Source organism: Phymastichus coffea, unplaced genomic scaffold (assembly GCF_024137745.1).
Source record: "Phymastichus coffea isolate CEN01 unplaced genomic scaffold, Cenicafe_Pcof_1.1 PCOF00045, whole genome shotgun sequence".
NCBI lineage: Eukaryota > Metazoa > Arthropoda > Insecta > Hymenoptera > Eulophidae > Phymastichus > Phymastichus coffea.
Window position 1 is genome coordinate 507,359 of NW_026706856.1, and position 22,891 is coordinate 530,249.

At 48.0% G+C, this 22,891-nt stretch overlaps 3 protein-coding genes across 10 annotated transcripts in view; 1 reads left to right on the plus strand and 2 right to left on the minus strand.

Moving 5' to 3' along the window:
• The first annotated feature begins 23 nt into the window (after window positions 1-23).
• LOC131664785 (ribosome-recycling factor, mitochondrial) lies at window positions 24-1,165 on the plus strand. The gene is made up of 2 exons (XM_058936150.1): window positions 24-862; window positions 931-1,165. Exons 1-2 carry the CDS (start codon window positions 249-251, stop codon window positions 1,163-1,165), a joined length of 849 nt encoding a protein of 282 aa, XP_058792133.1. The 5' UTR covers window positions 24-248.
• Window positions 1,166-1,604: 439 nt separating this feature from the next.
• Window positions 1,605-4,943, minus strand: LOC131664782 (2-aminoadipate transaminase-like). 3 transcript variants are annotated; one of them, XM_058936140.1, is made up of 8 exons: window positions 4,652-4,943; window positions 3,704-3,797; window positions 2,835-3,111; window positions 2,593-2,751; window positions 2,277-2,529; window positions 2,087-2,201; window positions 1,900-2,005; window positions 1,605-1,837 (listed from the first exon to the last, which is right to left on the minus strand). In XM_058936140.1, the coding sequence occupies exons 1-8, from the start codon at window positions 4,792-4,794 to the stop codon at window positions 1,632-1,634; spliced, it is 1,353 nt and encodes a 450-aa protein (XP_058792123.1). In that variant the 5' UTR covers window positions 4,795-4,943; the 3' UTR covers window positions 1,605-1,631. The 3 variants fall into 3 exon arrangements, with proteins under 3 accessions (XP_058792123.1, XP_058792122.1, XP_058792124.1); XM_058936139.1 differs by having other exon boundaries at window positions 3,704-3,896; XM_058936141.1 differs by having other exon boundaries at window positions 3,704-3,918; window positions 4,652-4,772.
• Window positions 4,944-5,413: 470 nt separating this feature from the next.
• Window positions 5,414-22,891, minus strand: part of LOC131664818 (epidermal growth factor receptor) — a 63,028-nt gene continuing 45,550 nt past the window's right edge. For 4 of the 6 annotated variants that reach the window (XM_058936214.1, XM_058936215.1, XM_058936213.1 and 1 more), the window contains exons 3-11: window positions 20,066-20,396; window positions 12,517-12,852; window positions 11,384-12,445; window positions 11,156-11,285; window positions 10,740-11,053; window positions 10,350-10,651; window positions 8,551-10,270; window positions 8,214-8,393; window positions 5,414-8,123 (exon numbers count right to left, since the gene is read on the minus strand). In XM_058936214.1, coding sequence (XP_058792197.1) covers window positions 7,804-8,123; window positions 8,214-8,393; window positions 8,551-10,270; window positions 10,350-10,651; window positions 10,740-11,053; window positions 11,156-11,285; window positions 11,384-12,445; window positions 12,517-12,852; window positions 20,066-20,219 — 4,518 coding nt within the window. In that variant the 5' untranslated portion in view covers window positions 20,220-20,396 and the 3' untranslated portion in view covers window positions 5,414-7,803. The remainder of the gene's footprint in view (window positions 8,124-8,213; window positions 8,394-8,550; window positions 10,271-10,349; window positions 10,652-10,739; window positions 11,054-11,155; window positions 11,286-11,383; window positions 12,446-12,516; window positions 12,853-20,065; window positions 20,397-22,891) is intronic. The other 2 variants (XM_058936211.1, XM_058936210.1) reach the window with 2 other exon arrangements.

A 22,891-nucleotide genomic window follows, 5' to 3' on the forward strand; every position in this document is an offset into this window, starting at 1 on the left:
AATCCATTTATAGCAGTTGAACTTTCAAATAGCTTATTAGGTTGTTGAAAATTTAATTTAATAACAAATTTAGATGTACATAAATATTCATAGTTGTCAATTAAACATATTGCATCTGTGACAATTACGATTCGTAGAAAAATATTTATTATTTATACACAAGGCTACTGAAAGTGAAATTTCATTTAATTTAAATTAACCTCTTTGCTTCAAATATAAATTTTATTTTAATTTGAACAGAAATTGTTATGAATATGAAAATTGTTAAAGATATTTTACGTTTTTTTAACGTTAATAATAGTACCCGTACTCTTTCTATTCTTAGAAACAGTGATTGTTTTCATTATTCTTATGAAAAATGTTTATCAGTGCGAAATAATAATTCTTTGAATCTACAATTTCAAAAATTTAAATCAGAGAAATATTTATTATTAGAGAAAGAAATTCTCTCCAGAAACATCCATACATCGATAGTTTCTAGAAAATCTAAAGACCGTGGTGGAAAAGAGAAAAAAAAACCCAAGGCCTCAAAAATTGATTTAAATGTTATTAGTGAATTATTTGATACCGAGAGTCTTATAAATGATATGAATCAAGTTATTGAAAATCTCAAAGCTGATTTTATTAAAAATCTTACATTGCGTTCAACAAGTGGTTCTCTTGAACAGATTCCTGTCTTGTTAGATGGGAAAGAATATCAACTACAAGAACTTGCACAAATTGCACGTAAACCAAAAATTATAGTGCTGAACATTGCATCTTTTCCTACTGCTATACCTCATATCCTGAAGGCTATCGAAAAGAGTGGACTAAATCTTAATCCTCAGCAGGATGGAACGACAATATTCTTACCAATTCCCAAGTAAATTGCATAATGTTATAATATTTAAAATTTTCAGATATAAACTTTCATAAATAAATCTGCTTTAGGGTAACAAAAGAACATAGAGAAAATTTAGCCAAAAACGCCAAGGCAATATTTATTAGACACAGAGATTCAATTAAAGATATTAGAAATAAAGTGGTAAAAACTTTGAGGAAAAGAAAAGATGTAAGTGAGGATACAGTTCGAAGTGTACAAGGACAAGTAGAAGCGATTCATGATAAGTATATTAAAGAAGCAGAAAATATTTTAAAAACTAAACAAGATGAATTACTAGGATAATGAGAATAGAATCAATTATTTTTAGTAATGATGTTGTGAGATATTTAATTTTTTAAGTGTTATAGTTATGCTTAATACATTTTTCAAAATGAACTGAAATCTTTGAAATGTTATTATCCTTGACGACATATAGAATTTACATAAACTTTGACTCAGCTACCATGAATTGAAATTCATTTGCCTTTCCTTTCTGTGTTATTCTTATAAGATCATTATTGAATTTTGATCCTTGAATGGCAATAATTATAAAGCTGATTAAATTTCGAGAATTACAAATGTTCTTTGAAAAAATTCTTTGAAAATGTAATATTTACAAAAGTAGTAAAATAATAATTGAGTAAATAGAGAATTTTGGAAAAAATACTGAATTTTTTACAATATCAATGTATAACAGTGGTATAAAAATTGAAATATAAAATGAATGAAAAGATGCAAAAATTAGAATATGTCTCCTAGTATCATAACTTCACAGGCTACTTTTAACTTTTGCATATTCTGTGATGGCATTGCAGAGTAATAGAGCTGCTTTTCTGATGTTTTCAACGTTGTGAAATGCAATACTGACTCTTATATAGTTTTTTGACTTGCCATGATTTGAAAACCTGGCCCCAGGTATAGCCGAAACTTTGTGTACTTCTTGACACCATTTCATAAACGGTAGAGAATCCAGCTCTGTAATTGAAAAAAATAATTAGTAATGGAATAATTATGCAAAAGAAGTAATTTAAAGATACCTTCAGGAAGCTTGATCCAGACGAAATATCCGCCTTGAGGGTGTCGGTAAGAACAATTGCGAGGTAAATTACGGTCGAGTACATCACACAGAGCTGTCATACGTTCCTGGGCGTTTAGAAATAAAAATATGAAAATTATTTAAATAGATTGCTGTAAAAAGGTAACGTATTGAAAAAGAGATTTTGCCTTGTATATCTTGATCAGATTATCCAAGTATTCATCTTCGAGTTTAAGATGCAAAATACTGGCGATTAATCCGGAAACGTAATGGTTGACAGCTCCTCCACTTTTTAAAACTCCTCTGCAAAGTAATAATCCAAGTTGAGAAATGAAATAAGTATAAAGCGTTATCTGCGTGAAAGAGGGAATTTCTTACGATTCCTTCAAGATATTGACAACTCGTGGACCACACTCGAGCCAACCGACACGAATCGCTGGCGAAAGAATTTTCGAGAACGATCCATTCGAAATAACATTGCCTCCACAGTAATCTAGATCTTTTGGATTATCGTAATTGAAAAGTCTGTGGGGGGGATATTCAGCTTGATAATGTAAAAGATTATAAACATCATCACAGACTACGGTAAACGAATTTTCTCGTGCCATTTTCACTAGTCGCTGACACATGTCTGAAATAAAAGTACGTCGGTAGACAATTGATCAGCTGGTGGATCGTTTGTAGGTCCGCTTACCAGGAGATATGCTCATCCCAGTGGGATTGTGGAATGTCGGCACCGTGTAGTACATAGCCCAAAATATCTTGTCATTTCCCAAAGAATATGTTTTCAGCGTTTCTTGCTTCACCAATATTTCAAGAGCGTCCAAGTCGACCACATCATTTTTCATCGGAACTGTTAATCACACAAGCATAAACAACGGACGTCCGTGTGATTTTCACAGTAGCTAAAATTCGGTGAGTTGCAACAAAGCAAACCTGATATAACGCGTTTCAAGGGAAATTGTTTGAAAGCCTCGAGTGCTATCATATAAGTGACGTCGTCCACGAAAATGACAGCATCGGGTGCCAGAATGCTGGTCAATATCAACTGAAGTCCATGGGTAGCTCCGCAAGTTAGTATTAAATTTTCACGGGCAACTGGATCGCCGTAACGCCGGGTCAAAAACTTAGCTAGCTCTTCGCGACATTCCCACAAGCCGGGTGTTGCTCCGTATTGAAATAGATAATATTTTCCCTCTTTCTCCTCTTCTTCCTGTTATCATTTTCAATGATATTCATTCTAATTTCATCCATCATATATTATTTCTTTGCTTGGTTTATTCAGTTTATTAATCTATTATTAATTATTAATTTATTAATTAAAGTTTATTAAACGATAATCCAATTAAATAAAAACATTCAGTGTATTTGCCCTGCTTCATTGTTAGCCGCGTGCACCTTATATTTTCATTTTCAGAAAACATTGTACAATAAGAATAATCTGCCATTATACGTTGCAATCAGTTGGCATGAATAAATGAAAAGAAGAAAGTTTGGACGTCTACCACACTTATCTTTGTGTAATTATATATTACGCAGACAGATAACAAGTTCAGCTCATGTTTGATCGAGGAAAGCCAATTATTTATCAAATAAAATGAAATCGGAGGCTTTTTCTGATCGATACGTAATCTAATGAAAACATTGCACACGATGCGACATGGTTTTTTAACTGACACAAATGGATTCGAGACATCGTCAAAATGTCTTTTAAAGTCTGCTAGAATTGCACGTTTTTCCTTTGCAAATTATTCCGAATAATCGAGGATATGCATTGCAAAAGCATACTTTAATAAACATCTTACCAGTCTATGTTTGGTTGCTTTGGCTAGTAGGCTAGTGCACTTCTGCAGCAGATCAGGGCCTGGCGCACCCACTGAAAGGTTGATCACGCCTTTACTGTAGACATTCCAAGCAGGGTCACCGTCAAATAGATGCCGCAGGTACGGGTCCTTCATTTGAGTTGACATTGTTCTTAAGTTACGTCTGCGCAACAAGCTGTTACACGAGGCGACGCTCTCTTAGCACACAAATATAATTACAAACATGGAGTCGCATACTCTCGACTTATATAGTACGCGATTGCCGGCTAAGTACGTAGGTATGTACAATTTCATCAAAAGCAACATTGCAAGCAGAAAATTCAACCCGCAACTTTCACTCTGATCTCTGATAACAGTGATAACAATTTATTGCGTCTTTACCACTAGATGTCGCGTCGGACAATTTACATAATAAAAATACTTGTAACGCTGCAAAGTATGCACCGTATGCTTTCCGACAAGCTCAATGCAGTCAAATTTTAATCCAACTTTTTCACTCGCGATAAATCCATCAATTATTTGCCCTCCTTTTCAAGTAAACCATTTTGCTCGTCGACTTTTTCATTGCGATCGTTGTACTGCTGTTAAGCGAACGATACGTGTTACAAACAAATTAAACAAGTTAAACCCAGTCGTTCAAAGCGCGTAACAATATCAGTAACATCGGTAACATCGGTATGTTCGTTGTTTTCTGTCTTGCGCGAATATTAATAAAATCATACATCTATATGAATGAATTTCCTTAATATCATTTCTACTTTCGAAACTAACTGAAAATTCAAATTTGGTATTTATCTAAAATGTTTCAAATATGAACGAAAGATAAGATTGAGGAGAGGAAAACGATTGATTCAATTGATTCGCGCAGTATTGAAATAGATTGGCGTAACGATGAAAAAGTAATAAAGATAGACAGAATTGATACTATACCTCGGTTCGTTATCGAGCTTAAAGGGCCCGTGAGACGTAAAAATGTGAGTGGCAAAGGAGTATTTGTGTGATGTAGCTACAATTTTGGGACTAGCAAGGCTTCTCTGTAAAAAGCGCCTTAATAAATGTTCGATGCGAGCCATGAATATTAGCTGTACTTGATGAACGTCGATCGGCAAGTGACAAGAGGCCAAACTATGGAGCCGTGATCTCTGCTAAGCAACTCAGTTTTAATTGAGATACAGTTGAGTGCTCGAGGCATTGTCAAAGTGCAGCATCTCTTGTCGACAAGTTGTCGCCGTCGTTTTGTACGCACAACTGCACAGACGATTATTTTGTCCGTTTCTTGTTTTAGCGCTGATAAGTAGGAATTTTTACGAGTCGCAAGCACATTCGCGCGCCGATACTGACGTTTTGCCGATTAAACAACAGCATTGTAATTCAATGTCTGGATGTTTTATTTATGCGTGAACGGCAACATTGTGCGAAGACTACTACTACTACTACTACTCATCATCTTCTCATTGTCAGCACTCAGTCGACGGACGAGCCACTGATGGAGGCGTGGCGCGCTTTCTCGTGCCAAGGGTCTTTCGTTATTCATCAATTATTATCAGACACATTTATCGTGTTTGCTATCAAGCAAGCTTTTTACTGGCGTACAGTGAGAGCAGACAAGCTGCAAAAAGCCACTCTAAAATCTTGAGAGTAGGTGAACAATTGAGACACTGATTTAAAATATTGATTTTTTTCATTTATTTATAATTTTATAACGATATATGATATAATATGCATAAAGATCTATCAAGTCTATGTCCACAACCGCATGATAAATACATCGATTCTTTAATTATAGTCTTTTGCTACAGTTGCTCGAAACAGTCCTAGCAGCTATGAAAATACTGTAGTTGGAAGAATGACGTATATCCATTGGCCACGGACAAAACCTGAACTTAACCATTTCTCCTCATTTTACCGCAAGACTAAAATATATGTTTAGTTATCTACTTATATGCTCGCTTCCGCACTTTATAAGTGAAAATATACTAAACAATAATAACTGTTATACGATAAAAATTAAATACGTTACATTAAATTTTAATAATATTCAACATAATGTACACAGTAGGTATTGACTTATTGAAGGCAATTTGCATTTGTGACTTTGAAAAAACTTGATTCGTTCGACATTGATGTGTGAAATTGGAAAATATTACATTGCAATTATCACGCAAATTCACTCAAACTCTGATTCATGATTCTCATTTTTCTGTAGAAACTGATTGTTCCATCGCTTGTTGTCTTTACAACATGGCACGTCCTATCCAGTAATCATTTAAGCAGAGTGTATTACGTACTGTCTTGTAGTACGTATTTTTGCCTCATAATTATTTTAATGATTGAAGTACTTTCATTCTACAGAGTAGAAGGCATTTTTACATAAACACTAGTATTGTATTGATATATACATTGAACTTCAATAATAATTATAAAACGTTATAAGTTTGAAATTTTTCCTCGTCAAAATGCGCTCAGGTCCAATTTCATTGGCCACAATATTATGTTGCGACAAGACACCATCGTCTCTGTTTACTACGAATTTAAGCAAACGGAATACTAACCAGATATTGCATAATCGACATTTGAAATGGAGAAAGCCAGCTTGCGGTACACCTTCTTAACGATAAGTATGTTCCCTTACGAATTTGTACTTTACTTTTGACAAATCTTGAATTAATCAATAGTTATTTTACTGAATCGAATCATTATTTCATAAGTGTTTCAATTTCAATATTCTGCACAATGAACAAAAGTTTCTATCATTTATGTTTAGCGTCAAAACAACTCCCAATTAATGTAGGATTGCGTAGTTTTAAAAATTGTTAAGGCTTAAATATTTTTTTTATCACAGTCATCAGTGACAACGAAGTTTTTTTCGAATTCGTTCGACCGAATATTAAAATTTATATTGTTAAAACTTCATTTCCTTCAAAACTAGATTGACAATGCAAAATCGATCAATGTATAAAAAATCGCACAAGTATTTGTCATTCCACATGTAAAAATAGATTTTTTCGCTTGAACGGCTTATAGATGCTAGTTCTTTTCAATCGGGCTTACGCACAACATAATAATGAACATGCACGCTGATTTGTAAATTACATTTATAAGTTACAATTATTTACAAGCCACATTAACAATGGCACATTAAGAATATATTTGCACTACATTTTATCGTAATTGCTGATATTACTGGTATATCGAAATATTTATTTGTAAAAATGTGTTCGATATAGCACTAGATACAGCAAAGATGCATGTCATATTCATATATCACCCTCGCAATTTCTCTCTTTCACACTGTTTGTATACATAAAATATTAAGTTATGATCACAATCAAACACGGTACACGTTATTATTTAGGAAACTTCTAAGTACTACAAATCGCATTCGAAAGTCGTCGCATGAATAGTTTGTAAATTTTATAAAAATGCTTGAAGCAGTAATTTGCTAATTAGAATACTAAACATCATGGATCACCGTCGAGCAACAATTTTCAAATAGAAAATTTATGGATAAAGATTTTTGCCGATTTACAGTTATCTATAAGCTTGTTAAACATTTAATCGATTTATAAATTTTAAAAGTACGAATACGTTAAAAAAATGGATATGTACGAAAACGTTTCGTGAGGTAAATCCATTGGTAAAATTGTATCAAATATTTTCAATATCAAAACTTTTGTTAAACATCTCGATAATCAACATGTTTTGATCAAACTGCATTGATATACACAGTTGAAAAAATACTTCTAGTAACAACAAATTGCAACTTTTGCGCGAGTATCAAATTTGATCGACTGATAACGTTAGCTTTATACAATGTTAAAAATCTTTTAGTAACTGGTCACGCCGACCTCGCGTTACCTGTGCACGTTACTCTATAATTTTCGAGATCTGAAATAACGATTAAGAGAGCCAAGTATTTCGTCTCACCGCTTCGAATTAGTTCTGGTAAACCAATATTTTGTACACTGTTTCTTTTCTCGGAAAAGAATGGAAATGTTTATTGACGAACTTGACTCTTCAACTGTCAAACTTTCAACAGACTGTCTGCTCAAAAAAAAAAAAAAAAAAATAAATAAATAAAATTAGACGGTAGTTTCGTTCTTCCTCAAAGGTTTAAGAGGTTGAAGCTCGCGATCAGTAACGAAGTCGTTGTAATACTCGTGATCGTCCAACTCCTCTTCGGAAGTTCGCTGACGTAGAGGAGCAACACTACCAAACGCACCGTTCGTCAATGCTTGGTCCAATTGAGTGGGCGTCGTAGGAATGCCGAGAGTTTGTGGCGTCAACGGGCCATCATCCTGAGACATTATATACTCCGGATTGTCGAGCGAAGTCTTGCCGGGAATCGTCAAGAATTTAGGATACTGGCGGAAGCCGTTGTTCAGACGCTTCGACTCGGTTTCTAGGTAGAATAACGACCGTGGTGATTGATTGAACGGAGCTCGAGCAACGAACCGCTTTGTAATTGAGCTGTAGCAGAGCTTCATCTTACCAGTCGGACTCGTTTCGGCAATAATGTCCATGTACTGCGTTTTTGAAGATATGGGCTGCGTTGACGGCATTAAGTAGTCGTCTTCGTCAACGGGGAGATCCAGCTTGACACCGCCAACCTGGGCCTGTTGATGCACCGTGGTAGCTTCGGGAAGGAATCCGTCATCTGTCACGTCACAATCTGATGTGAATTGTGGAGTTTTAGTTGGTTAATAGAAAGAATAAGCACTCTGAGTGGTTAAGACGGTTAAGAGGGGCGGTCAAGGAGCAATCAAATGAAACAGCAATGAAACAGCAACGAAGCATCTACGAAAGAGCAGCGGGCTGAGAATAGTTACCTCTGACTCCGATCATCTTGAGAGGGTCCGAACAGTATCTCGAGCTGCCGGCGTCCGAATGAGCGGCGCCGAGGTGCTGCGCGCAGTGACCATTGGGACGACTGTAGTGGGACCTCTGAAGCGAGTTGGTCGGATCCTGAACACTGACTTGGGCGTCGGCAAGCGACGAGTGGCTGGCGGGGCCGTGGCTGAGCGGCCCGAGGGCACCGGGTCCGACGGTCGGGTGCATGAGCGCGGCGGCTCCGTACCTGAGCAGCTCGCGATCCCAGTTCTGCTGATTCTGCGGGATCGGCGAGTCGGCTGCGCCTAGGGACAAACCGTTGGGCCAGCAACTCTTGATGGGCGTGCTCGGCGGCGAGGAGTCGGAGGTGCTGTTGGACAGGAGGTTCGGCGGTAGTGGCGCGCGGCACTTGGGCTGCAGGTACTCGTCGTCCTCGACCAGCGTCTCCGGGGGGCCGCCGTCCATCGCAGAGGCCAGGTTGCGGATCATCTCCTTCTCGTCCTGCAGCGAGTACGAGGGCAGCCGCATGTACTTGTCGCCCCTGATGGCCAGGTAACGGCCGGGGTCCCGCGACATCTTGGCGAAGTCGCTAGCCAGCTCCTTGAAGCTGGGTCGCGTGTCGGCGTCCAGCATCCAACACTTGATCATGATCATGTAGACGTCGATGGAGCAGATGACCGGTTGAGGCAGCCGGTCACCCTTCTCCAGCAGCTCGGGCACGTTGCGCGCGGGCACGTTCTCGTAAGGCCGCTGGCCGTAGGTCAGCACCTCCCAGATGGTCACACCGAACGCCCAGACGTCGCTCTTGTGGGTGAATATGCGGTGCTGGATGCACTCGAGGGCAAGCCATTTGATGGGCATCTTGCCGCCTGCGGCTTTGTACTGCTCCTCGTTGATGTCGAGCAGCTTGGCCAGGCCGAAGTCGGTGATCTTGACGCAGTTACCCGTCTGCACGAGGACGTTGCGCGCAGCGAGGTCTCGGTGCACCAGGCGGCGCTCCTCCAGATAGGCCATGCCACGCGCGATCTGCGTGCACCAGTTAAGCATCGGCTTCGAGCCGATCTTGTCCCGGTTATTGCGCACGAACTCCAGCAGGCTACCCAGCGGCATCAGCTGCGTCACCAGCATCATCTGCGAGGTCAGGCAGACGGCCAGCAGTTGCAGCAGGTTGGGGTGCTCCACCGACGCCATGATGTAGGCCTCGTCGAGGAACTCCTTGGAGGTGTTGGCGCCCGTGTTCTCGTGCAGCACTTTGATCGCCACCGGGATCTTGTTGTTCTCGCCCTCGGGCACCCACACGCCCTTGTACACGTTGCCGAAGGCACCGCGGCCCAGAATTCCGCCTTTGCGCATGTCCTCCTCCTTGATGATGCGCAGCTTGGCCAAATTGGGCTTGATGCCCGTCGGCCTCAGCGGCTCGTTGTCGTCCAGCCCGGTCATGGCCATCGTCATTTTCACGGCGCTCTCCTTCACCTTCACTTTCATTCGGCAATGGTAGAACAGTCCCGCCAAGATGCAGAACACGATGAACATGGCGATCCCGGCGCCGCCAATAAGTGCGGGTTGCAGATCCGAGTCGTAAGTGAGTCCGAAGCCGACCGGATTTTCCGAGCAGTACAAATCACTGTCTTCCTGCGTGAACACCTTGTGGGGGTACTCGGGCGGACAGGCCTCCGTGCAGTTAAAAGCCGTGGTATTGTCGAACGGATTGCCGCCCTCCTGCGGATCAGCAAGGACACTTAGAAAAATATGAGAATAAGAGTGAAACGAAGTGTAAGTGTAAGGTAGCGAGACTGACCGCGAACAGCTTGAGATTCCGACAGCTGTAGCACTCGTGGGGCCCCGGTCCGTAGCACTCGCGACACTCCTTGTAGCAGGGAACGCAGTTATTGGTGTCGGCCTCGACGAAGTGATCGTCCGGACAAACTTCGTCGCAGTGCTCGCCGCGTTTGTACTTGACGCACTGCTGACAGACCTGCTGGTGGGTACCGAAGTTGGTGCACCTTTTGCAATTGGCGTGGCACTTGCGGCAAACTGCCTTTCCGGCCAGTGGCTTCAGCGCTCCCTGCTCTTGCGGGCTTATCCATTCAAAGTAATGGCCTAGCGAGATAACAGGACCGATCGTAGCTCAGCCTATGCACCAGAGTATGCACCGCTCTGCCAAACGAATATCCAAGACAAGACGTACCGTCTGGACAAGGGTCCTTCTTCTGCAAGCATCCGTCGGGCACGTGTTTGCCGTTCATGATGGCCTTCTCGCAGCTGTGGCAGCCGTTTTCACCGATGTTGTTTTCGGGCCCCTCGCAGCCACCGACGCAGTTTTCGTGGCAGGGTCTGCATTGTCCGTCGTCGTTGTATTTCGAGGTGGGACATTGGGGAACGCAGTAGGGCCCGTCGCGGACGTTCTTGCAGGCGACGCAGTGCTCGGGATTGGGACCGGTGCAGGTGCCGTTGCACTCCTCGTGGCAGGGCTTGCATTTGTTGTCCTCGGCCTGGTAGATTCTGGAGAGCAAAAGGCGCAGACAAATCGTCAGAGGGGTTGCTCGGTCGAAGTGACGACGCGCGGTGCAGTGCTCAAAATCGTATTCCCGCGCGCGGACTCACCCAGGCGAATTGCAGTCCTTGACGCAGACGTTTCCGAGCATGAAGTTTTTGCAGGACAGGCACTGGTCAGCGCCAGGGCCCCAGCAGCCGCTCGCGGAGCACTGCTCGTCGCAGACGAGGCCCTCGATGACTGTTGGGAGAGAGTGAGAGAGTGAGAGAGTGAGAGAGCGAGAGAGCGAGAGAGCGAGAGAGAGAGAGACTGGTGTCGCGGGGCTGCGGTCTACTTACGACACTCGGTTTCGTTCCTGTTGTTCGAAAAGAGGGTGCCGTGCTCGACGGACCTCCTAATGGTGTCCCACTTAATGGAGTCGGCGTAGCAGAGGTGCTTGTTCTCGAGAATCGAGACGGAGCCGGAGCTGATGGTCTTGAGCGAGCGCAAGTCCAGCGAGACGAGCGAAGTCCTGACGATGTACAGGGTGGAGAAGTACTCGGTGAGGGTGCGCCCGCCGATGATCTCGAGGTTGCGGAAGTAGGAGAGGTTGCGGAAGTCGGGGTGGTCGGCCTGGACGTTGAGGTAGCCGGTGATCTCCTTGAGGGTGCTGAAGACCTCGAGGCGGTCGGGGTGCATGGGCTCGATGCGCGGCCCGAACGTGAAGTTGGAGTAGACCTGGTAGCCCTTGAAGCTGGTGTCGAGGATGCTGAGCGAGCCCTCGATTATGGTGCAGTCCTTGAACATGTCGATGTTGAGCGAGTTGACGCCCTCGACGGCGCCGGGGCAGGTCTTGGGGCAGGGCCCCTCGCAGGGCACGCACTCGCCCTTGAGCGCCTTCTTCTTGGGCGGGCAGGAGCGCACGCACGCCCCGTTGTCCTTGAGCAGGTGCTCCGGGCACTTGCGCACGCAGGTCGCCCCGTAGGCGTACTTGCCGTCGGGGTTAGGCTCCCACGAGTAGCTCGTCGGGTTGTACTTCTGCATGGGCGGGCACTCCTGCGTGCAGACGCCGTCGTCGTAGAAGTTGCGGCAGGCCAGGCAGTCGCTCTGCTTGGGGCCGGTGCAGCCGCCCGCGCAGAACAGGTGGCAGCACTCGCGGGGGTTCGGCCCGAAGCACCGTCCCTGCCAGCACTGCGGCGAGCAGTTGGTCTTGCTGAAGCGCTGGCAGTTTTGCGGGCCGTCGCCCCAGCAGCCCTGCTCGCAGCTCTGGTCGCACTCCGGACAGACGCGCTCCGGAGACGTGAAGTTGTACTTGAAGGTGTACTTGCGACCCTGGCCCGTGATTATCTCGTCCCAGTTGATCGTCTTTATATGGCACAGATTGTAGTTGTTGTAGACGCCCACGCTGCCGTTCAGGATGTCTGCGGCCGGATACAACGCGGTTACGACGGAGTTACGCGGCCCCCCGGGACTTCCGAGCACTCGCACTCACCTCGCAGGGCGGGCATCTCTAGGTTGAACATCTGGCACATGGTGACGAACAGGGCGAACTCGTCGTTGTGGATTTGCAGCTTGAACAGGGTGCGGCCGCGAATGATCTGGAGCCTGGGCAGCACGATCTTGGGCACGTCCACGTGGGTGATGAGCACGTAACCCGTGACCTCGCGGATGTTACGCAGGAAGCTCAGGTCGAACGTGTCGCTCTGCAGCCAGGTGATCTCCAGGTTGCCGTCCACGTAGGTACAGTTGGTGTACCTGTCGCGAAGGTTGCGATAGTGGTGCTCCTTGTTGGACGGCACCGACAGTCGTCCATTGGTTCCAATGCATACTGCAACACAACGACACCTTTCGATTACAGCATCTATCGTACGCAAGTCCAAGTAATTGGAACAATCGCTTCAACGATACCTCATCGCGATAGACGAAAGACAGCTATCCAACAATGTGAAATTAATATTAAAGTCTGATGGCGATAAATCTACAGGTACCACGAAGCTCATGGATAAAGTCATAAATAGAAAGCCAACGCTCTCCGTAGATGTAATACAAGCGCAAGCGCACGCGACTACATAGTCACATGGCTATAGCTTCACAATGTCTATGATTCAGGTGGGCGAACCACTTCCATAAGAGCTGCTCTCGCAACGAATCGTAATTGACAAATAACGACTGCGATGTTTATTACAAACTGTTTTTTACCAAACTGGTGGTTTGTGTCGATAGGTGAGCAAGTTGTTAACATAAAATGTATTGAAATTCATTCGCAGATGTATTTCGCAGGGACAATGAAAGCAAGAGGCTTTATGGGAATCGGTGTGCTGGGCGGGGGGGGGGGGGGGCGAAGGAGACTAGAACGCGATTTCGGTAGTGCTGGAATGCGTCAGGCCGGTTGTCGTCGCTAGGGGCTTTGGTCAAGAATCGCTATCCATTTTTTGGCTGATGGCGTTGTTGAATTGTTGAAATGGGCAGTCGCAAGAGAACTGATAACCGAGATCCAAATCGCCCATTGATAAAGGCCTCTTTAAGGAGAAAAACAACTAGCCACGTTTTATTCGTGACTGCTTGTGCGTGCCATCAGAAGCTGGCTGTCGTGGAGTAGGTCCTCTTTTCCTTCGGTGCTCGGTCATCGCTGCTATTAGTGTAAGTGACGGGCCAGAAGAGTGGCGGTAAGCTGTCGTCCTTACAGATCGCTACAGCCATCTCTCGGCTATGTCATTAAAGACATTCCAGCTTTACGGATTAAAAGCATTTTTGTCTTAAAAATTGCTCCTCGAAAACAACGAATGTTAATTTGTGACTTTAGCGGGTACCGACAGAGTTGAATTATGCCAATAATTAAAATGTCGAGACTCGAGGAGATTTGATGTGCAGAGGAGGAGTTTGCTGTATCCAGTGTCCAGTTAACGGCGCCTACGTGTTTATCGAAAAAACCAAGTAAAATGTCAGTGAAAAGTGATTTCACAAGGTTCGTTGAAAAGAAGAAGGATGAACCGTTAGATTGGCAGCTGAGGAGTGTATATGTGAAACTCGTTTGGGATAAAGTGCATCTCGGCGGGCAAATACGGTCGTAAAGCTGAATGATTAAGACTGGAAAAAGCTCAATCATCATTATAGACGGACATCGCGCAGGCTCACAATATCCTCATAAAGCGAAGACAAAATGGCCCGTGGAAGAGAGAGAGAGAGAGAGAGCAAAAAGAAAGGTGAGCGAGCAAAAAGGGCCGAATGTTCCATAATTCCAGCGTGAGCAATTTTTCTCTCCGGCGCGTATTGCCGAGCTGAGCGTAAAAAAGGAGCGGCTGTTTACACGTTTCGGCAGGCGCGCGGCTGGCCGCGGCTCGCAGCAGTCGATTCGGGCGTTGCTCGCCGAATCACCGCGCAATTAGCCACGCTCCGCGGCATAATCACACGGTTCTCCGCGGACCCGCGGGCCTCAGAGAGCCGTATATTCTTCAGACGTCAGCGCGCGGCTCGCCACGTCTGCCGGCATGTGCCAGTGCCGTGTTCGACCGAGAAAACAGGTCGCTCCACGCCGGCCCCGAGTCATTTCGATTTTTTCCATTTCGAGTGTTGGCTAAGTGGCCCATTGTCTTTTGCCTGGCTCGGATCCGACGACAGCGAGCCGATCCACCTCAATTTTGATATTAAACCATCTGCAGTTCTACGTAGTCTCGTAAAAGCCTCGCCGACACTGCCGTCAATCCTCTTATTTATGCGAACCCATAAGACTGTCATAAAATTTTCGGTGCGAAACCCGTCAAAGTAGATATAGCACCTCTTTCGCGCGCAGCCGACCGCCAAAGGCGCCGTGACTTCTCCAGAGAAAGAAAAAATATACCGACTAATTGTTGAAACCGGCCGGTCTCTTTGCTAAAACATTTTCTCTCGCGTGATCGGCCTTTCAATTTCATGTGGCACTTTAAGGCCCTATTAGCAGGCGCGAGCATTGCAATATCCCATTTTATCGATACAACCAGACCAGTCAAATCCGTCGCATGGCTCTGCAGCATGCTCTTCGGCTAAAATCTAGTTCCGAGAGCTTGTAGGTGCTTATTTCAGTTCCGTGCTCCGAGCTGACCTCAAAGCACGCGTAGCGAGAGAGAGGGGGCGGGGGGGGGGGGGGCAGCGAACCCATTAAATGAGAGGTTTCGCGTCGTAAAGGCGCGAAATAAACGTTGGGTATAGGTGTATCATCGTCGCCGTTCAAAAAAGGATCGGTCGGTCGAAACGAAAGAAAAAAAGGAAGAAGCCGAGCGAGCAGGAAAAAGAAATTGAGGAACGACGGAGGAGGCAAAAACAATAATTGAAGGAAGAGCTCGCGAGTGGGAAACAATAAAAGTGTCAGTTTTCCGGATTAGGTGGCCCTGCATATTTGAAAGGAGCGCGGCCATCGGCAGCCGCCAATGATAGCACACGGCGCGACGTAATAAGCCGACAAAGCCGAGGCTCTTTGCAATCTTGTAGGAGAGTTTGAGTGCGAGACAAGATTCACCGTCGGCCTTGACTAGTCAAGTAAACGGTGACTGGCCGTGCATCAAGCGGGTACAACAGAGCCGCGTCGCGTGCAGGTGAAGCGTCGGCGAGTCGTACGAGTCTTAGGAGTCTCGCGAGACGAGCAAAGGGCCAAGGGAGCTGCTGCAAGGGACAAATGACGCCTGGCGGAATGCGCTTTGTTCCCTCCTTTTTTCTCGCTGCTCGCGCGATTCGCGTGGCTTCGCTCTCCTCCTGCCAGCTACTCGTTTCGTCCTTCAGCCTTCTTTCTCCGGCTCACTTTTCAAGCCTAACACTTGATTGCGACGGCCTCTACTTTCAGATTGAATATAATTCGACTCGACTCGGAATGGTTGAGCTGATGAGACGCGGCGGGAGAGAGGACTAGAGGCGATCCCAAAGGTTTAAAAGCGCTCTCAAATCGAGAAAGGCAATTGACCGTTTGGCTCGCTCGAGCTGCCGCAAGCGCTCGCGTATAAGGGCGGCGCGCGCGATTATAAAGCGCAACCCCAAGGCCGTCCTTCGTCGTTTTGCGTCGCCTCGCTCGCCTCCTCGTGGGTGTAAATTGACGGACCGACCCAGCGATTACGCGGACAAGAAAATTGAATGCACACGTTCTGTTCTCTCTGCTCGGCTCCATTATTCCAGTCTCCAAAGCCGGCCTTTTCAAAATTCACCTCTACGCGCAATCGGCGCTCGAAACATCATTGCTATTCAGCTCCTCGCTGTCTGCCTGCAAATTGGCCGACTTCATGAATGTAGATGAATTTCGAGCGAGAGCCGAGTGCAATTAGCTCGCGTTGCCTCGCTATGGATCGCGCTAGGAGCACTTCGCAGAGCTTATCAACGAATTAATAGAAATGACTTGGCGAATGATGCTGCGAGGATAAAGCTGAAGAGTGACGGCGCGCATCGTTGCACGTGTGAAATTGCCGAGGGAAAAACCGCACGACGTTGGGCTATCGGACTTAATGATCTCGATAAGAAATGAGAAGAGAGAGGCGGAGTGGAGAAGAGTGCAGCCAAGCCGACCGAAGGAACGAAAGCAGGAATGCAGCCGAAGAACTTGGTAAGAATCTCGTTAAGCGCTGCCGCTGCTCCTCGGGCGCACCAGCTGCGCAGGCGCGAACGCGAAAAGAGAGAAAGAAAAGAGGCAACAGCGAAAGCCGCCTTTTGTCGAGCTTGGCCCTATTGTCCGTCTAGTCCATCGATAGCCATAGGCGAAAGGCCCTGTTCCGCCAGACGTTCGCCGCCGCTGGCTTTTCCACGTAAACGCTCAAACGGTCCACGGCTCGCTGGCCCTCGAGACGAGTGGCGTGGCAGCTTCCGAGTCGGGGATGACCCGTCGATCGACCGATTGGAGCGCAAGCGAGCAAAGTCCATCGGAAGCTTCGCTGAAATCGGAATCGACCGAGCTGCTGCTGCTGCTGCTGCTGCTGCTGCTGCTGCTGGTGGTGGTGGTGGTGGTGGTGCTGCTGCTGCTGGCGGTGCGCGGCCGAACGATCGCGGAATCACGGCACGATCAAGCCCGCAAGCGTGCGCGTTCGAGCGCTCCTTCTTCTGCTTCTCCTTTTTCTCAGCTTTATTCCAAAGAAGAAGCATGCGCCCGAGACATTGCTCGGCTCGTTCCCACGTGGGCGCGTGCTTTCATGCGATTAACTTTTTGCATTTGTCGTCCGCGAGCAACGGAACACCCGTCGAAAACTTTCATTTGCAAAACCAATCAGCAATGGGCTTTCGAAACTGCTCGCGATCTCTTGCCGCCGACTTGTTGAAAAACGGAAGAAACGAAAAGCCCGTGCACAAAAGCGAGACGAGGGAGTATACGATTCTCAGATTCTCAAATTCTCAGCAATCCGGAAGAGGCCAGCTGTCGATTGAGCCGCGCCGGCGCGGCGTGAGAAAAATATCGACTCGCTGTCGCCGGCTAAACTCATTCTTTCCTTGGCGTCTCTCACCTTGCAGAAGCAAGCAAGCTACCACCGGCGATGCATAATGAAAGTGGCGATCTACACCGTAGACCGCGTAGACAATGCTGCATAATGGCCAGATTACGCAGACATGCGTCGGAGAATCGGTCAAATCCATCGGTCGACTGCCGCAATGGAAGGATTCCTGAAGGCCAATCATGACTCTCTACTGTTCAGTTGTATCGCTGCTAGACCAGCGAAGATGCGTGGACCTCGCGCACGTGACTATTGTCCCCTTTCGACCGAGCTATCAATTAAAAGGGATTGTATTCCAGCGATTCCAACGCAACTGGCCAATCTTGCGAGCTGCTTTCGTTCAAGAGCTACGTTGCTCTACAGCGCGTCGCGTGCGTCATCTTACTCCGCGCGCAAAGGGTCAGCGATGGCAACCGAGGGCCAAAAAAGTGGATCTCCGTGGAATATGGTATTGGCGTGCAAAGCGAGAAACGAGCAAGTAGCCGCGAGTACGCCAGGAAAGAATGCCAGAGCAAACAGTCCGATAAAGCTTTCGATAAGTCGGTGAAACAGCGAGAGAGAGAGAGAGAGAGAGAGAGAGAGAGAGAGAGAGAGAGAGAGAGAGAGAGAGAGAGAGAGAGAGAGAGAGAGATAAGTAGGCGCGGCGAGCACACAGCGCAGAGATAAAGGCGCGTCCATAGGTGTGAATAGCAGGCCGAGCGCAGGACGCGCGATAAAGTTGTGGGATCAGCCGAGATTAGTCGTGCAGGCTAGGTGTGGACGGAACGGCGCTTTTTCGTCGACGGTTTAGGCGCAATAAATGGCCGGCCTATGCGACAGTCACGCGCGCGCGGCGTGCCACCCAAGGCGCGATCGGTCACGGTTGTTTTCAGCCTAATTGAAAAGTCGACTCGGTCTCGTTACGGCTGGCGGTGGATCGATCGACCCGTTCGCGCTCCGCTGAGTCCTGCACAATTAATTACAGCTGCGAAGAATCGGCTTGGCGCCTCGTCCGTCTGCCCGGCAACGCGAGCGCGAGCATCCACGATCCTAGCGGTCGGCTGTGTGTTTTTGCAACTGTCGCCGCAAAAAGGTCCGGGCTGCGGATCGATGGATGGTCGGTAATAAAGTAACTCGCGTGCGAGCGCTAATCAGAGGCAGCCCGAAGCTGCTTTCCGCAATAGATTCCCGGATTCTGACGCAGCGCTCGCCCAGAGCACCCCAATCGACGAGACTGCTCGACGAGGTTCTTCCGTCAATGTCCTCGACACGGCTGGCAGCAAGCCGGCAGACCAACTTCGCCAGGTGGCAGGCTTCGAGTCCCTTGGCTCGCGTTGGGAGCTGGATTTTCACCAAGAGATTTCGGCGTGGCTCAAAGCGCGTACTGCGACTGAGATAAGGAGTTCCTTGAGCCACTCCTATTAGTTTGGGCGCGCTAGCCTTGCGATTCTTCGCTCGGCTTACAGCCGCTTGATTAACGTCATCCGATAACTTGACGTTGAACTTACAACGGCAAATTTTATTCTCGAGCATTCGCGACCTGCAGACCAAGACGATTTCGCCGATGTACAGTTCAGCGGTCATTCGGCCATTGTACGATCTAGCTCGAGGCATCATTCGCGCACAGCTTATGCAAATAGCATTTGAAAAAAACGTTCCCATAGCTTTCAAAAGGTAAATTAACAGGTGCCGCGCTTAAAGTCAATCAATGGAAGCTTATGCCTCCTAGAGTCAACGAAATACGAGCACGTGCACTGGCAGTTGTAGCGCAAGTGATGCAAGTGTGCAAAGCAGCTGGGCACCATGGGAGTGGCAAACGGTAAGTTGGAACGAACTGTCGTTCAGGCCTGAGTCCGAGTGGCGAGTGCTGCTCGTCGTTTGCCAGCAGTCGCGCCACTTGTGCTCTCTCTCTCTCTCTCTCGCGTGCTCCTTCAGTCCAACCGAGCTGAAAATCTTGGTGCACTGAAAAGCTTGGTGCACTTGCAGCCACTGGTATCGGCCCACAAACACGATACAAATACGCTAGATCGACATCGGAGTAGACTGCAGTAGGTCCCCAACTTATTGCGACAGACAAGTCGTTCGCGTACGCTCGGTATAAGCCGAGCTGACTTTCTAAAGGCCAAAGTGTCAGAAGCGACGACGCAACGAGCAACGATCGTCACGGCTGAAAGAGAGAAGAAGAAAATGAGCGAGCGAGGAGGAGAGTTCAGCTTTTGAGAAAAGAACCACCCACGTCCCCGCGCGTGTGAATACGTATTATTATGATGCGTGCGAGCAACGTGAGGTACCCGCAGGAAAAATCCTTTGGCTCCCTTCTCCTCTTCGCCCCTTTGCCCCTTATCCCCTTCTCCGGGGCTCAGTGCCGTCGTGTTGCGTAGCTTGACCAACATCGACAATACAAAGAAGAAGGCCACAAACCTCAGTCGTGGCTTTCTCATGGTCCGAGCTGCTTTCCGTCGAGCGTCGAGTAAGTCTCGGACGAATTGCAGCCGTTAATTGGATCGGAAGCAAACAATACGTAATTGCGCACGCTTGACTCACGCCGATGTTCCCAAAGTAGACTAGCTTAATAAATGTACATTGAAATAAAGTCAAACCTGTTGGGAGATCTCCAAAACTTACTTTTGCCCTTGACAAACTCGGAGTTGAGGTCGGCCTGGACATGGCTGGCGCTCGACAGCAGGACCACCGCGAGAACGAGCAGCGAGCAGCTAAAGCTTACGGCGGCGTTCGTGTGGCGGAGCAGTGTATCGAGTTTGAGTTGCAGCTCGAACATGTTGGTTTCATGCCCATCTGCGCTTCCAGTCTGCCCACTCGGTCGACTCACGAGCTCGCGCTCCAAGTCCTCGACCTCCTGACCAGCGGCTCCTGCAGCCTCCTGGCCATCGCTCTGCCGACTCCGCCCTATGCTTCACCGCGACTCGACCATTCTCGCGCCGAGCGCTGCTCTTTCCTGAAAACAAACCGACCAGCGTCAACACGGACGATCCATCGACGGCGGCAAGAGACGATCGTCGCAGGGGACAGGAATGTGGCGCTGGCGCTGCCGACAATGGCAGCGACAACGGCAACGACAGCGGCCGGACACGGGCCGTAGGACCCGTCGACGAGAGAGAAGGGAGCCGGGCGAGACAATGGCGCGCGCGCCCGGCGACAGGTGTTGCCGCGAGAGCGACGAGCAGCCTGGCGCGAAAGCGCAACATGCGCACGAGCCGCGCTGGTCAGAGTTGAGCAGTCCGCTGCTCCGGGACGCGATGGGCAGCCCGGATAAAAGTGGCTGTTCGAGTCGAGATTAATCCGACGAGTGGACCGGGAGAGCGGGCCGGCCGGCCGAGCACGCCGTGGCCCCCGAGGGCTCTGCGCCAAGTGCAAACTGCAGCACCGAGAACTGATCGATCGCCGACTCGTCCGTTCTCAAAAATCAGCAACCGGTTTACTACTTTACGCATTCCGCTGAGGCTGAGGCTGCGGCTGCGGCTGCGGCTGCGGCTGCGGTGTCGAGCCGCGCTCACGCTATCTCGCCGAGGCGCCGCACTCTGCGCCCACTCTATTCAGCTTAGCGTCGCAGCCAATTAGCAGCTCGACAACTCGCAATTAGCGATTGCTCGGACAATGCCGCGCAGCTGGATCCTGAATCCGTCGCGGGCCCCGATTTTCCGGCTAGCGCTACCGCCTTCGCTCGATTGCCGGCGCACTTGACATTCTCGCCGGTAGATTCGAATCTCTAAGAAGGATGCTTGTCCGTCGTTGTGTCCCCTGCGCAGCCGACGATTCGCTCGGAATTCGCCGCAGGCAGGCAGCCCCAGCGCGCTCGCAGCTCGATGACTCCTTCTCGGCAATCGACGCAAGCTTGCTCGCGGCCTGCACCGCCAATTCTCTGTGCTCTTTTGCTCTTTCTGCAAAGCAACCCCGAGCAGAGCAGCTAGTTCTCTTTGCATTCGGACAAGGCACGTCTGTCACGACTAGCCAGTTGAGAAATGGCCGAATAGCCGTATGCAGCCGACTCGGTTTCATGGAGGAAAGCAGCCAGGTGAGGTGGCCTGATGATTTGCACGAGGTGCTTCGATTTATAATTAAATCTGCACGTGCGTTTGATTGTTCGGCGAGCGGCGAGAACGCGCGGCCGAAAGAAAGCCACGGTGGGCTCACGAGAGGGAGGGGGGGCAGCGGGCCGCGTTGCAGCGGCATCGCGATAAAGAAGCTCGTGACTGGCGCCCGCGAGGCAAAATCTCCATCTCCGGGACGAGCCGCACGAGGAGAAAGGAGCTCGGAGCGCTGCGCGTGTATGCCGACAGCGACATTTATAACGCGCGCACAGAGCAAAACTCGAACGAGCCGAGTCGAATAAAAGAGCCGAAGAAGGGGAGCAGGCCGAATGTGCGAGGATGGCTATCGAAAAGCTACGAGCTACACGATCGGACCTGTTCGGCATGAAGTCGAGTGCACGATTGCCGATCGTGACCGGGGCCCGATACCCGCTACCCTCCTCCTCTCGCGCAACGGCCCTCCGATGCGTCCTCTATGATTTGCGCGAGCTCGTGCCGCTCTTCTCTGCTCTTATCGCCACTCCGGACGCCGATTGCAAGTTCGGCTGGTCGCCGACGTCGGTCGAGTGGCCGACGCAGTTATTAACAATCGATTGTTGCAAACTTCAGTCGACTGACAAGTTCTGTTAGTTCCATCCTAAATTCGACGTCTTCGCTCCTGGGTTTCGTGGCCCGACCTGTTTTTCGATTTCAAATCTCCCATCGCAAATCACTAAGTCATTAAATCATTAAAGAGTTGCTAAATGCACGATGAACCAGTTGAAGAAGGTCGTTCGTTCGCTCCCTCGACTCGCAGCACCGTTCAGTAAGTTCAACAGCTAACACAACCTCCAAAGGTATTCCTGAGAGCAGCGCGAGCGCAGCCGAATACCAATTGTCTACTTCCGTAGATGCAATCAGCGCCGTTTCTTCCGGCTACCAAACTAGCGCTCGAAGCATCTTTCGACGTGGCTCCGACATTCTTCGAGTAAACCTTCCGAATAGCCGGCCTTCGCCTTGCCAGAATGTTCCCGGACACGGACAGGTAGAGAAACTCTTACTTCTAATTTGGCAATTTGACGTTTCAAATTCATCGTGTGCGAGTAAACAAAATCTGTGTTCTAGACGTCGTTGCGCGCAAAGCCTAGCATTCGAAACGCGTCGACGGCTCGCGTTGGACGCGGAATCGTTGCCCGCGGTAATAAGAACAGCGACGACGGAAAAAGGGCTTCGAAAGCTGCAGTGCCTTATGAGAACGAGAAGCGAATTGAACAACTGGTGCTCATCTCAGAGCCTCGAAATTATGCCAAACTTATTGCCAAGTACAGTAAGGCAATGGATAAACGAAATCCCAAATCCATGCGTAAAGGATTGTCACCAGGTCTGCTCAGTAGGTTGCCCGTGGAGTCGCTAGTCTCGGCTT